The following is a 16,293-nucleotide window of genomic DNA, read 5'->3' on the forward strand; positions in this document are numbered from 1 at the left end:
GTTGTTAGCACATCGTTAAGAATTTTATATTCTTCAAGGCAGAGAATTGGAGGGACCTTTTATAGATATTGTAGCTAAAATATTTTCTGGATGTTGTAGCTAAAATATTTCTGAATAACCTTAATTAAGGTGCGTAACTGTTTCACGAGTATATCGTAATGATCATATCTCAGATATTCCTTCTTTTCCAGAATTGCCTTACATCCTGGTCATCTCTTCACCTTCACAGTCACTGTCTATTTTCAGTGTGGGGATACTAAAATATTAAGGAATGTCAACCAAACACTAAACTAAAGCATTTCTGTATCTAAATTTTCTTGAACATGTCTTTTTTTTTTAATTTAATTTTATTTTGATTCTTTTTCATCTCTTTTTTAAAATATTTATTTATTTATTTATTTTGGGCTACATTGGGTCTTCATTGCTGCGCGTGGGCTTTCTCTAGTTGTGGCGAGCGGGGGCTACTCTTCGCTGCAGTGCGCAGGCTTCTCATTGCGGTGGCTTCTCCTGTTGCGGAGCACGGGCTCTAGGCACGCGGGCTTCAGTAGTTGTGGAACACGGGCTCTAGAGCTCAGGCTCAGTACTTGTGGTGCATGGGCTTAGTTGCTCCGTGGCATGTGGGATCTTCCTGGACCAGGGCTCGAACCCGTATCTCCTGCATTGGCGGGCGGATTCTTAACCACTGCGCCACCAGGGAAGCCCTTGAACATGTCTTTTGATGGCAGATTATGGGTATTTGAATCTCAAAAACAAAGAAGATGTTTTATATAGTGATAAGGGAATTGGTTATACAAATGGATGGATTGGTGGAAACTCATCAGACTATATACATTTAAAATCTGTTCATTTTATTGTATGTAAATTATACCTCAATTTAAAAAAAAAAAGGAAGCAGCAAGGATTCATTAGGGAGCACTGTTTAGTCAACTTTATTTGTATTTACTTCTTTCTGGCAGATAGGCCTGGATAATAGACTCAAATAGTTACCTTCTGCTAAGATCCTACATGAACTAAGTGACTTCTCATTTCCTAAGTTGAATTTAGGTCTTTGCTTCCATGGTGAAAAGAATTGATTGCAGAAGCCATAAAAGTACTGAATATGCTTACAAGTGGGTTGAATACAGAAAATTTGGAAACTGCCATTTTAAGTCATATGGTAGAAAAAAGTAGATGCCATTGACATTCCAAAAGTGAATACAATTTTTTACGTAATCCCATCTGCCATACTGTACCCACCCCCCAAAAATTAATATTGATTAAATTATGGCTTTCAAAAGAAAGTATAACATGTCATTAGATATAATTACTTTGAGAGGAACTGTCAATTACATGTGGCTTCTTTAGTCTCTTAATTCCTTAGTTCAGTGAATTGTGCCAAACCTTAGCTAGATTTTAGCTGGTTTGAATGAACATTTTTGAGTCACTGTTTTAGAGCAAAGTAGCCCGTTCACTCTATTCTACTTTTTACACAAATTCTATTTCTTGAAAACCTAACAAGACTTTTTGTGTCTTTTCTACATTCTTTAGGATTCACAGACAGTTAGAACATTAACTCTCATCTCAAAAACCATTCAAACTTTGGGAAGCTGGGGGAGTCTGTCCAAAAGCAAGGTAAGTCTTTACATCTTTTGCTCTGTATTCACACTTCTAAATGTTGTTGTACCCTGTGATCCCTTCTCCCTCACTTTACTCCCTTTCAAATTAAAAACAAAGCAGAACCAAAAACATATATATGTATAGATGGCGATAGGTGTCTTTTAGATGTTGTGTCTTAGTCACCTGTTACAGAAGACAGTTTCATTTAAACTAATGTGTCTAAGATGGGAGAGAGAGTCTAGTTAACAGATGCAAAAGCCTTTTATTTATCTTTTTGTGCCATAATCATCCAGCAGCTGTTGAGAGAAATCTTCAGCTCCAAGCCCTATAACTCTCTTGAAATATACGATTGAATCCCTTTAGGCCCTAATCCTAAGTTTAAAAATACAGTCAATTATATTCTTAGTTCTCTACTTAACATATATAAATTCCATGTGTTTTTTTTTTCTTAGTCAAGTTTCAAAGAAACATTCATGTGTGAGTTTTTCAAAATGTTTCAAGAAGAAGGATATATTATGGCAGTTAAAAAGGTATGATTGTTTTACTCTGGAAATATTAACTTCTTATCATATAGCATTAGGCAAATAACATTTTATATTGTTCCTAGGAATCAATCCCCAGTTTTAAAAAAATGTTTAACCTGTCCATCAAACGTGAAAAGGCTGTCTTTTACTATATTTCTCCTCCCATACAGAACTATGGGTTTTTCAGCTGTGAAAATACCTAAATGAGTTTTAGCAACAGCTACTATTGCCAGTGTCTTAGTAACACAAATCACAAATATCTAGAGTTAATATTTCTTAACAGCAGCACTGTTGACAATTTGGTTGGGCAATTCTTGACCATGAGGGGCATTTTTGTCCACTGTAAAATGTACAGCAGCCCTGGCCTCTACTATTAGATGCCAGAAGCATGTTCCCAGTTTTTACAACTAAAAATGTCTCTAAATGTTGCCAAAAGTCCCCTGAGGGACAAAATTGCCTCTGATTAAGAACCTTTGGTCTAGGGGGAAAGACTTAATGGTACCTGATGTATAGTGGGCACTTAATTGCCACTGGAGAAAATATATGAATTATTTGAATATCTTATAAACAATATAGGCTTGTGGTTAGTAACCTGAGGAAAGTTACTTTAATTTAAAATGTACAAAAGTCTATAGTATATAAGGTCATAACAAAAGAGCTGCAACAAACAAAAGTTGCTATACTTAGAAATTGAGAATGTTTGGGGAAGATTTTTGATTTCTTGAGTCTTTAGTTCTGAATCACCCCAAACAAAATGTAGCATTGTTGTAAAATCCTAAAAATTTGTAAAGAAAAGTTATTTTTAAGTACATCTAAACTTAGCTTGAAGAAAGTACTGTATCTTATTTATCACAATTCTAACTTAATGAATCTAAATTAGCATGGTTAGATTTTAAAGATTGCATTCAGTTTCTGTAGCATAATTCACAGGTGACTGCCAGGAGTATATTTTGTTTGTAGTTTTTTATGTGTGCTTTTAAATTTCTTACAGGGACTCGTAAATGAAAGTGATCATTTAAAAAATTAAAGCCAGTTGGATTTTTTTCATCTTGAATAATAGCGCAAGTTCAACCAAAAAAAAATTTTTTTTAAGCAACCATTGAATGTTTTTGAGGAGAAAGTCTCTCAAAAGAATAGGCAGAGAAAAAGCTGCCCTTTTATTCTCAGGACATTGTTGAAACAGTTTGTGGGACAGTGTAGGCAGACTTTTGTTGGCAAGATTATGATGTTCTGTCTTTTGTTTTGGGGTTGTTTTTCCATTTTTTAATGACCTAGGCTATGGCAGCATCTGATTTATTTTTCCTGATACGATCGGAATGTGTATAGTTGGTCATGTCAGTGGAGAAAGTATTTAAGGGTGCCAGGAGTGTAGTCTGTTCCTGATCTGCTCTGAGTCACCCACTCACATTCTCATGCACTATCACTATAGTACATCTCCTGTCTCACATTTACATAGGATATTTTGCCCTAATATATGAATTTTCTTTATTATTTACTTGTCTAGATATGTGCAGTGCTAGAAAGTACAAAAGCTTATGAAACCCAATTTCTCAATTAGTGGTGTTCTCACTAGTGACATTGATCACTGCTCCAGAAGAAAATAGTTTATAATTCTGAATCCTATACTATTTCCACAAAGTTTAGGAAAAATAACCTGAATAGGTCTGTAAACAGGCTGACCATATAATTTAGTGTTCAAAACTACAAAGTTTTCAAGGGTGAAAAGGAGTACTTTGATTATGAGGGGACCAAAGTTGTAGACAAGGATGGCCCTGAGCAAATTGAGGCCTATATTTACCCTGCCTATAGTCCATCTTAATTATTATGTTTTCTTTCACCTTATATAAGTGGATTTACCTCATATTCCTTAACAATACAACAAATAAATAATAAATTTAATAATTACCATAAATAAATAATAAATATTTATCAAATAAGAAAGTTAGTGCCCGCAGGCAAATATTAAGAAATGAAATATTCAAATAACTCTTTCACGCTCCATTAGTGGATGGTTGATCTGTGAGAACTGAAGAGGTAATAGGACATTTCTTTAGTTTCCTTGGATACTTGTTCTGTGTCACCCATATATAATTCAAAAGAAACTCTGTTCTTGTTCTTTCAGTTACCAAGATTTCTTCCAGCAAACTAGAAGTAAACATTCCACTGGAAAATCCCACAAGTGGAGGTTCTGGTGGGCAATCTACAGCCAGTCTTAGGAGAAAATGACTGTGCCCACAAACTCTACTTTAGATTATTCACTGGTGCCTCAATGTCATCCTTATTGGAATGTACTTTGTTTTTGTTTTAAACCCTAAGCGGGACAACATAGAAAAGTATAAAGGAAAAAACAAGGACTAAACAAATAAATAGTTCATTTATGGGGCAAAATAGGATTCCTCTCTAAGAACAGGAATCGTTTCTGAACTACTAATTTCCCTCTCCCATGAAGAGATGCCACATGTCAGGAACCCCTTGACCAGTTGAGGTAGCGTATTCTTGAAGCTTAAATGCTTTTCACTGGGTAGTTTGCCATTGCTAGATTTGGGCACTTCAGATTTTCTGGACCACCACATTTCCACATTTTCCATGGGAAGTTTCTAAATGGTTATTAGATTTTCAGGCTATTCCAAAGAACCCAATTACACTTTAGTCATAACTGAAATACTAGCTCTCAGGGCTAAAGTCAATTATATATGATGAAAGTCAGCAAACTCTTCTGTAAAGGGCCAGTGAGTAAATACTTTAGGCTTTGATGGCTGCATAAGGAGACTGCCACATATTTTTCTTTGTTTTTACAACCCTTTAAAAATTTTAAAACTGTTCTTGTGGGCCTTACAAAAACGGGTTGAATTTGGCCTGCTGAGCTATAGTTTGACAATTCCTGACCCACAGTATAGGTTCACAATCCTGTATCTGAAATCTTTGGGAACGGAAGTATTTCAGAATTCAGTTTTTCAAAGTTTTGAAAGATAATAGGTCTATGCAATATATTATATAATACCCCCAGTGTGTCACACAGTAATGTTTATGTAGCACATTAGTGAATATTCACACTAAGTAGGATAAATACAGGCTGTAAGTAGCCTTTCACCAGTTCAGGTTAAGTTACTGTAAATGAGTTTACCGTAAATCAAAAGCAAACCAAAAAACTCTTTGTACTCAGAGCTTTTTAGATTTCAGAGTTGCAGTTAAGGAATTATGGGTTGAATTATTTCTACAGGGACATATATTCTGGGTTTTAAGTAACTTAACGATAAACTTTTAGAATACCTGTCATATGTAAATTAGGGACTTCCTCTACAATTAAATATGTATTTTGCTTTATTCCTTAATAATGAAGAACTTCACGATATTATCTGTCAGCGACATTGATAAACTGAATTTATGATGTACCTTGTCACAAAGTGTAATATTTGCCCCTTTCCCCGTTTAGTTCTTGGATGAAATTTCATCTACTGAAACTAAAGTGTCCAGTGGTACCAGTGAGCCTGTGCACCTGAAAGAAGGGTAATTTAATGAAATTAGATTTTAAAGTCATATTTCAGTATAGACATTAAGTAAGTACAAAGAGCATGGGTCCAGGAGTGAGGAAATCTGGGCTTTATTCTGTGCTAAAACTGCCTGAGTAACATCAATCAGGTAAGTCACCCTCACTGTCCTATAAACCATACACCAGATGGGCATGACTTCTTGTCCATACGGTGCTATAGTTGTTTTGCAAATATAAGGAGATTATGGGTGGTAGGGTCGTACTTTGAAAAAAGTAACAGCATTATTCAGTCGTAAAGTAGTGTTTTCATTGGAAGTTAAAGGGGAAAATGACTCACTTGGCCTTTTTAGTTCTGGATAGTACAGTTGTAAATATCAAATTATTTAAGGACTTTATTCCCTTTGTATGGCCAAAATAAATGCAGGAGTTATAGATGGCAAAGACATTTTCATAAACTTAATATAGTCTTTGACAGCTCTTCATGTCATTTAAAATTAAAGGATAATTCTTTGATTTGGATTAATTATTTTAATATTTGTAGCTAAATGTTTACTCTGTTGTTTTGGCAGTGAGATGTATAAAAGAGCTCAGGGAAGAACTCGGATTGGAAAAAAGAATTTCAAGAAACGGTGGTTCTGCTTAACAAGCAGAGAGCTCACCTACCACAAGCAGCCAGGTAGTTGTGTTTATGCTCTGTTGTGGGGCTTTTCCCGATTCCCACTGAAGATTTCTTTTTCTGCTGCTTAATGTGACTAGTGAACCTTTTTACTAATGTTACTGTAGTTCATGGTTTCTCACAGTGATGTACACACACTAAAAATGTAATAAATATTTGACAAGTAACACCATGTAAATTACACTTTTCTCTCTACAGTAGGTGTTCCTACCGTATGCTCTGTTTTCTAAAAATCCCTGGTGAATCCCTGTTTTTGTAATCAACCCATAAGGAACAACAGTTAGATATTTTGAAACTCAGAATTTTAACTTCCAGAGTCAAATTGGTAAGACTCAGTTTCTAGTAAATGAGAGTGTTTCAGTGGTTTGCCAGAAGTTGCCGCAGTCATACCATAGGCTGTGATTCCTATTCAGTTAAAAGATTCATTCTAGACTATTGCCAAGCTAACTCCAAGATGAAAATTCTAGTAATTTGCCCCCTGAAAAGGCACAAATTGGCTATCTATTTGGGTGCAGAGAGCCATCTTCCTACAGTGTGATTTGAGGGCTTCGGAGAGGCAAAGTTTGTCCCTCAGTGGACTGACATAACGCCTAAAATCTCTACCTTTTAAGTTTATTCCTTTGGGGGTAAAGCATTATCCATAGAAGGCCACTCGTTTCTGATACCTTAGCAAGAATTTAGTATCTAGATCATAGATCACATACAGTAAAATTCCTTCTGTTCAGAGTGATCAGGATCCAAAGTTGTTCACTTAACCAGAAAGGTCAGTTAAAGCAAGAATCACTTAAAAACAAACAAAAAGATGCATTCCTACCTTAAATATTTATATGTTTGTTTAGCAGTCTTATGATAGCCAAGATCTTTTCTTTGACTATGGATCTATAGATGAGATTTCCCCTCTGTCTTTCTTGTGCAAACATAACCCTAATGCATCAGTTTTCAGGTTGATTTCTCTAACGTGAAGCTAGAACTTAAATACTTGAAACGTCGTCCAATTGTAGAATCCTTTTAGAGTCATGATAGTCACCCTAAGTTTTTTCAGCTGTCACACCCCCATATAAATCAACTTTATTTGTGTTGGTCTCCTTCTTTGAAAGGCTTTTCAGAGTGTTTGCCTGATTTTCAAATAAATGTATGCCTCTTGGTAGGTGGCACTTCTTTTGTCACTTTACATAATGTTTAAGTAAATTATAATTACACCATGAAAAAATGGCATAGATAGGTCTGGGAACAAACACAATGGACTTGGTAGTCAAAACAGCCTAACCAATGGAAACAGAAGGGTACAAGCTTAATAGTTAGTACCCTAGCAGCCACAAGCATTCAGCATCCCATGAGCATCATTCAGTAAGTTCTACAGAGGAAATGGAGAGTCTTGGTTAATCTGACAAATCTGTTAGGTAAAGATCTGTTAAGAGAACTTCTGGTATAAATTCTGAAATGATAAAACAAACACCAGACATAAGATACTTTCAAGAGAACGTAGACTCAATTAAGCAGAGTGCTTCAGTGGAGAGTCTAGAAGAGTGAAGTGAAAAGAAATTTTTTTGTTTCATAATTCCTGAGGATCCTTAGCCAGAATGACTACATATGTCCACATATATTAGTAAGACATAAGAGGCCAAATGCACTATATTTTTAGGCACCCAGATAATTTGTTGTGGAATATAAGTATTCCAGTGACTAAGGATCAATCGGCTACATACTTGCCCTCCAGACAGCATTCTTTAAGCTAAGCATATTTTTAATGTTTTAGAAGTTACAGTTTATGTTGAATACTATATAAATGCTCTCACATATATAGCACCATTTTTAAAATAGCTGGCATAATATGCTAATTATGTTTACATCAGCAGTACACTGAAATAAAGGTAAGTTAGTCATTCTCTGTGAATAAGTTGGCTATTTTCTCCCCATTTAAAGTATTTTCTAATCTAAACCAACATTCTAAAGTCTTCTTTGGCTTAAGGCTTTAGGAATCAGATGATAACTTTGGACCCTTTTCCTCTAGAAAAATTCATGAACAAATGTAGACACAAAATCTTGCATATAATTTCAGGGAGTTCATAGTCCCAGAGTCCATGCACAGTTCTCAAGAACTTCTGTTCTATCCAGTGATCTTATGAGGATAAAATTCTCTAGAATGATTAGACTGCTCTAAAGTATAAAATAGACACATTAGAAGTTACATTATTTTCAGACCTTAAGAAATTTAACATGTTGGAATGGCATTGGAGGAATGAGCTCTATTATATGAAGTTTCAAGATTATTTACCAAAGCCTACAGTTTTAAGCATCCATGCTTTTTTTTAAACTATTTTGTTGGATTTCTCCAAAATGTATTACATGCTTCCCTGCCTTCTAAAAAAGAGTTCATTGAACGTAAGTTAACATTTTCTAGATGGCTTGGGGCTGTCAGTGATAATATTAATTATTATGTAGTACTCTGATTTAGTGATGTTTTCTGGGCTGCTTATGGGTGTGTGCAGCTGTTTACTTCCCAGCTACATGCCTTGGACTGCTGTGCTTTTTTGTGTTCCTGTGTTTGCTTTATACAGTTTTTCATTATCCCCTCTGTGTTCAGGCTGTCACCTTAAATTTCTTGTGCTGTCAATGAACAATAATGTAGCATCTCACTCCCACCTCTTATCCCCTACTTCCATTTTTTACTGCTAATATACTATAAGTGAGGATGTAGGTACTGTGTTTGTTAAAATTATGCATAAGATTAAAAGGCCTTGATTGACGATTTCAGGACTTTCCTCTGTGAATAAAATACATAGGCTTTGGATTCTCTCTTTGGTTGTTCAGCAACTGTTTTGCTTACTTCCTGTTTCCTTGCAGTTTTTTGCATAGCTAAGACTGCTAGGTAATTAGTCTCTTATTACACTTTACGACTTTGGTGTCTGAAAGAGCGCCTCCCACATATTCTGTAACGTCGCTTTAAATCATGGAGTCTTTCACTCTTTCCTCCTACTGAACGCTAGTATTCTGAATCAAGTATTTCTGCCACTTAGAATCAAATAATAGTTTTCCAGTTTACTGGAAAAGTAATTAATAGAATTTTCTCAATTTTAAGGGTTTTTCTCAAATAAGTTATTAAATTTTGATGCCCACTTAGTAAGCAGTCAATCTTCAATATCACTAAATTAACATGTGGCAAATGAATATCATAGGGCATTCAGTCAGCTATCAGTCATGATTACCTTGACAGTTTCTTATGGATCTGAGTGTGATTATGATTTTATATTGATACACTATAACGTGGTCATCTTCTACAAGTAAAAGTTCTCCTAGTTGTATGCTGGAATCAAATGAGTTATTGATGTTCCAGCCTTTTCCTATCTCATCCAGCCTCATCTATTGCATTCTCCATATGTCACTTTGCCAGACTAACTCTTGAAGCTCCTTTCAGTTGTGCTCTTTTACATTCATGCTTTTGCATTTGCTCTATCTAGAAATCCCTTTCTTTCCTTCTTAACCTGTGTGATCTGTTGTCCTTTAACCCTCAGAACAAGTGTCAGCTCTTTATGGAAGTTGTTTTCATAAAGCTTCTGGCCACCTCAGTTGAGTATTCTCTTACTATGTTTCTTTAGCACATTAGTGATAACTTATGTCACACTGTGTGGTCATTACTTTTATCTATCTCTTGCCCTAGTTTTTTAAGATCCTCAGTGGTAAGGACCATGTTTTTACTACCTTCATTAAGGCATTTATTAAATTTTAATAAATGGATTTCTTCAGAGGACACCATGTTTTCCAGATATGCTGTTATCTGAATACATTAAGAACCACTGCTCTGGGTTTCTAAAATTTCTGCCAAGCTTACTACTAACAGGTTATTTTTTTAAATAATAAGTTACTAACAGATTCATCTCTGAAACTCCATTTGTGTTCTCCAAACTTGATTAGATATTGTCTACTTATGGATGACCTGTTATACACAGATACATACATACAGCCTACAGAACTTCCATATGATATCAGTGTTCTAGCTCATATAACCTGTGGACAATATAAAAGAAGTTTCCATGATGTTTTAAACACGCATCTCAATACATTTAGGTTGATTTGGTTTTTACCTGCTCATATTTTCATACACAGGGCTCTGCAGTATTTTTTTTCTTTAATAACTAAAGAACACCATTGATTTGTCTGTGCATTATATTCAACAGATATTTTATTGGGTGCCTGCAGTGTGCCAGATGTTGTTCCAAGCTCTGGAGAAAACAGTAGTGAACAAAACATACCAAAATCCTTACCCCCATGGATCTTATAGTTTAGTAGTGATCGACAGTAAACAAGCAAACAAAAGAATTTTATACTATATGGGATGATTATAAATGAGATGAACAAAAATAAAGCAGGGAAGGGGAATAGAGAACTCAGGAGAGTTGCAATATTAAAAAGTCTAGTCAGGGAAGGCTTCACTGAGAAAGTGACATTTGAGCACAGACCTAAGGAGGGTGAGGGAGTGAGCTATGTGGATAAATTTGAGGTAGTAGTGACGCAGACATAGCTAACAGCAGCTGGTACAGAGGCCCTGAAACAGAAGTACACCTGGAGTATTCAGGAGACAAGAGAACGCTTTTGTGACTATAAAAAAAAAAATGAATAAGGGAGTAATCACAGGAACTGAGATCAAAAAGACCATGGAGGAGCTAGATATGATAGGGCTTTTGTGGATCATTGAAAGAGTTTGAATAAGATGGCAGGGCACTGGAGAGTGATAAGCAAAGGAATGATATCATTTGAATTATGTTTTGATAGGATTGACCTCCCTTGCCATGTAGAGTGCTGTGTGGAGATTAGACTGAAGGGGGCAAGGAGACCAAGTAAGAAGCTACTGCACTAATTCAGGGGAGACAAGATAGTGGCTTGGACCTGTTAGTAGCAACGGAGGTTGTAAAAATAGATCACATCTTGGATCTGTTTTAAAGATAGTATTCACCAGATTTGCTATAGGGTCGGATATCAAGAGTAAGAGAAAGTCAAGGATAACTCCAGGGATTTGGGCTTACACAAGTAGACTGATGAAGTTGCCTTTTTAAAAATAGACATGGGAGTTCTGGTAATAGTAGAGAAGCTTGTACTAGACTAACTCTCTCATAGATAACAACTAAAAACTTTGGCCAGAATATATAAAACAACTCTCTGAAGAATTTGACCCTTGGAAGATGAGAACTATGCTGGGTGAGATTTATGTTTATGTGGCTTTTCCCCCTGAGAGCACTCCCAATCTGTGCAGTATGAGGTGGCTAGAATTCAAACAGAAAGTCATAGTTTGCTTTTTTTTTTTTTTTTTTTTTGGGCCACACCACATGGCGTGCGGGATCCTAGTTCCCCAACCAGGGATCAAACCCATGCCCCCTGCAGTGGAAGCATGGAATCCTAACCACTGGACCACCAGGGAATTCCCAGAAAGTCATAGTTTTATTGCCTTGAAATGGCAAAGGACAGAGTCCAAGGCTGCCAGAGAAGGCAGAAATTGAGGAGATTAAAAGGAGGAGCCTTCCAATCTGCTTTGAACTCCCCTGAAATCCTCAGCTGACTCGAACTGCTCATGCTAGGGGGAACTTCAGAGAGGCTAGTGAAAAGCAATAACTGAAAGATTAAAAAAGATGAGCAGAGATCTCAGCTTCTTTCCTCCTCAGAGACAGAGTTTGGAATTTTAGAAGGCGGTGGTTCAGAAGTAAAGACTATGTCCTAGGATTAAGAATAAACAAAGTATCTTATAAACAGAGTATAAAACCAAGCCTCAGAGTGATCAGCTAATGATGTAACTTTTCGAGGGAAGATAACTGAATCCAGAGTCTCTACAATGTATTATTCTTAGTGTCCAGTATACAGTGAAATATTAACAAGTTTGAGAAGAAACAGGAAAATACAACACTAGTCAAGAGAAAAAGCACTTAACAGACGCAGACCCCTATATGGTCTACGTGTTGGAATTATCAGATATGCACTTTAAAGCTGTTATAAATATTTCAAGGGTTTAATGGAAAAGATAGTCATCATGATTAAACAGATGGGGAATTCCAGCAAAAGAAAAAAATAGAAACTATAAAAAGGAATCAAATGGAAATCTGGAATTGAAAAGTACAACATTGTAAATGAAAAGTTTATTGGATGGGCTTAACAATGGTTTGGAGATGTCAGAAGAAAGATTCAGTGGACTTGAAGACAGATCAATGAGAATTATCCACTCAAAGAACACAGAGAAAAAATATTGGGAAAAATGAACAGAACCTTAGTGAGTTGTGGGACAGTATCAGGCAGTCTAACATATGCATGATTGGTATCCTAGAAGCAGAATAGAGAAAGAGGCAGAAAAAAATACTAGAAGAAAAAATGGCCTGAAATTTCCCAGATTTGGCGAAAAACATTATATTACAGATCTAAGATCAGTGAACACCAAGCATAGTAAATACAAAGAAGACTACACTTAGACATATAATAATCAAACCAGAGATAAAGAGAGGAATCTCAAAAGCAGAGGAACAAAAGACAGATTACATACAGGAGAACAATACAAGTGACAGCTAACTTCTAACAAAAAGCAACCAAAGCCAAAAGACAGTGGAATGATGTCTTTCAAGTGCTGAAGGAAAAAAGCTCTCTACTTAGAACTCTAGTGAAAATTTCCTTCAAAAATGAAAATAATCCTTTAGGTAAGTTGTTAAGTAGACTTGCACTGTATGAAATGCTAAAGGAAATTCTTCAGGCTGAAGTGACATAACACCTGATGGAAACTTAGATCTACAGGAAGGAATGAAGAGCACTGAAAATGGTAACTATGTACATAAATGTAATCATGTCTGTCTGAATTTTTTAAAAAACAGCTGTTTAATGCAGAATTTATAACATTGAATTATAGCATTTATAACAAATTTAGATGTAGAATATATGACAATAGCACAAAGGAAGGGGGTGGAGTAAATTATTGCAAGGATCATCTGTTTTATGTGAAGTGACACAAGAATAGTTTTAAGTAGACTGTAATGAGTTAAGGCTGTGTATATTAATCTCTAGAAGAAAACTTTAAAGAAAAAAAGTATAACCCATCTCCTCTCCCCTGCACAAAAAATAAATTTAACAGGAGGGGAAGAACGGAGGAGCAAAAACCGGATGGGACAAATAGAAAACAAATAGCAAAATGATAGGTTAAGCCCAACGGTAACAAGTAATTAGAATACATGTAACATCATATCTAAGATCTGGAGCAAAGCAAGGATTATGCACTTCACTCAGTTCTCTTCAGCATCGTATTGGAGGTTGTAAACAATGCAGTAAGACCCCTCCCCGCCAAAGGAGAAAAGGACATATGGAGTTACGTAAAAAATCCTAAGGAATCTTCACAACAACTGTTTGAACTGATAAGTGAATTTAGCAAGATCTTGGGATACATGATTTGTATATACAGATCAGTTGTATTTGTATAAACTGGCATCAAAATGTTAGAAGATGAAATTTAAAAAATAATACCATTTACAGTAGCAACCACCCCCTTCAAAAACACCCACTTAAAATACTTAGGATCACTTTTTTAAAAATAAGTATAAGACTTTAAAGAAAATTATAAAACATTGCTGAGATAAAATAAAGGAGATGCAAATAAAAGGAGACATACATCATGCTCGTGGATTTTAAGGTTCAATATTTTTTAAGAAGTCACTTCTCAAATTCATCTTGATTTTAACACAAACCCACTCCAAATCCCAAGTTTTTTTGGGTAAAAATTGACAAGTTGATTCTAAAATTGATGTCAATGGGAAAAAAAAGGACTTAACATGGCTGAGCCAATGTTGAAAAAGTAGAACAAAGTTGGAGGACTAAGACTTACTAAGACTACTAATTACTAAGTAATTCAAGTCTGAAATTTTGGCATAAGAGCTAGAGAGATCAGTGAACAGACAAGAGTCCAGAAACACACACATATATATGGTCAATTCAGTTTTGACAAAAGTGTCAAGACAATTCAATTGGGAAAGGAAAGTCTTTTCAACAGATGGTGCTGGAACAACTGGATAAACGAAGAGAAAACGAACTTCACCTTACCTCATACTACACACAAAATTTAATTCAAGATAAGAGGATCATAGGCCTCAGTGAAAACATAAGAGAATATCTTTGCAACTGTAGAGTATGCAGGGATTTCTTCGGATATCAAATGCACTAAACATCTTTTTAAGATAAATTGAACTTCATTAAAGTAAGACTTTCCCATTCTTTATATCATCCCTCCTTTTTCTTTCTTTTTTGTTATGATAATGGGCATAAAATGTGTTGCTTGGCAGTTGAAATTTTTCAAGAGGTTGTTGGGATTTGAGTTTCTTTAAACCATAAGCTAATGTTTTTCACCAAATTTGGGAAATTTTTTACTTCAAATATTTTTTTTCTGTCCATTTTCTCTCCTTAGGACTCCAGATATACTTATTCAGTCATGCTTGATATTGTCTCACGGGTCTCTCTGAGACAGTTTGTCTTCTTTCCCTTATTTGTCTTCTTTCCCTTTTATCTTTGTTCTTTAGATTGGATAGTTTCTGTTTACATTCATGATTCATTTACCATCTCAAATCTTCTCTTCAGCTCATGTAGTGAATTTGTCATTCCATTTATTGTGCTTTTCAGCTCTAAAATTTCTGTTTGATTCTTTTTATGGTTTCACTTTTCCTGTTTAGAGTCCATATTTGTTCAGTCATTATTAGCATATTTTCCTTGAATTATTTGAACATATTTATAATAGTGGCTTTGCTCCCTAATAGAATAAATTCAACATCTGAGTCCACTTAGAGTCAGTTTCAGTTGGCTGCTTTCTTTCCCAAGTATGGGTCATACTTCTCCTGTTTCTTTCCACATCTTATTTTTTAGTTAAAAACTGGGCTTTGTAGGTAATACATTATAGTGTGTCTGGATTCTGTTTGTTCTTCTGAAGAACTCAGACTGCAACGTCTGTTCTGTGTGTGTGTCTGTCTGTCTCTTTTTATCTTTCTCTCTTGTCAGTGTATAGCTGCTGTTGTCTTTGCTCAGATTTTTTTTTTCCCTCATCCTAACTACCTCCCTAGGGCTCTCACCTGAGCTTGCTTAGTTTAGTGATCAGCCAGTGATTTGAGCATAGTGCTCAAATACCTGAAGCCAGTAAGTCTTCCACCCTTTATCACCTGAGCTGTTTGTGAATCGGAACACATTCAAAGGCACAGCAAATTCACGTCTCCCCAGGCTTTCCACTTTTGCCAGACTCTCTGGGATGGTCCACATACATGCATCTTTAGCAGTCAGCCAAGGATGTGGCAGGTTTATTATCTCAGCCTTTCTATAGCTCTCTTGTTTCCAAAATCTCACCCTTAAACTGAATTTGTAACCTCCAGCCAGTAAAGCTGTGAGTTTTCACTGATCTGGGGAATTATGGAAACACCTTCAGGGAGGAAGACTGTAAATGCACAGTTCTTATCCTATGCGGTAGCAGTTGTTCGTTGAGTAAACACGTCTCAGATTTTTACTTGCCTTTGGTTATTTTCCAGTGCTCTGAAGTGGTTGTTTTTAATAATTTGCCCAGTTGTTGGTTTTGTTTGTTTGTTTGTTTGTTTGTTTGTTGCGGTACGCGGGCCTCTCACCACTGTGGCCTCTCCCGTTGCGGAGCACAGGCTCCAGACGCGCAGGCTCAGTAGCCATGGCTCACGGGCCCAGCCGCTCCGCGGCATGTGGGATCTTCCCAGACCGGGGCATGAACCCGTGTCCCCTGCATCGGCAGGCGGACTCTCAACCACTGCGCCACCAGGGAAGCCCAATTTGCCCAGTTTTATACTTACTTTCTAAGGAATGGAATTACTCAGCTTCCTTACACTACTATCAAAAGATAGATTCACAGTTATTTTATTTCATCTGTGTTCCTTGGGACCAATATATAGCTGGAATTCTGTTTTTCTTGGGGTGGTAATGATTTTTTAATGGAGATATAATTCACATAACCATAAAATTCACCCATTTAAAGTGTACAGTCCATTTTC

The 16,293-nt window shown here is 36.0% G+C and overlaps 1 protein-coding gene across 3 annotated transcripts in view; it reads left to right on the top strand.

Moving 5' to 3' along the window:
* RASA2 (RAS p21 protein activator 2) overlaps nt 1–16,293 on the top strand; it is a gene marked incomplete at its 3' end in the record, with an annotated part of 119,401 nt that overhangs the window by 90,587 nt on the left and 12,521 nt on the right. For 2 of the 3 annotated variants that reach the window (XM_082624395.1, XM_082624397.1), the window contains exons 16-19: nt 1,528–1,611; nt 2,049–2,126; nt 5,554–5,627; nt 6,180–6,289. In XM_082624395.1, the coding sequence (XP_082480521.1) occupies nt 1,528–1,611; nt 2,049–2,126; nt 5,554–5,627; nt 6,180–6,289 (346 nt within the window). The remainder of the gene's footprint in view (nt 1–1,527; nt 1,612–2,048; nt 2,127–5,553; nt 5,628–6,179; nt 6,290–16,293) is intronic. The other variant, XM_082624396.1, reaches the window with a different exon arrangement.

This window comes from Mesoplodon mirus, assembly GCF_964341445.2.
Source record: "Mesoplodon mirus genome assembly, chromosome: 6".
NCBI lineage: Eukaryota > Metazoa > Chordata > Mammalia > Artiodactyla > Ziphiidae > Mesoplodon > Mesoplodon mirus.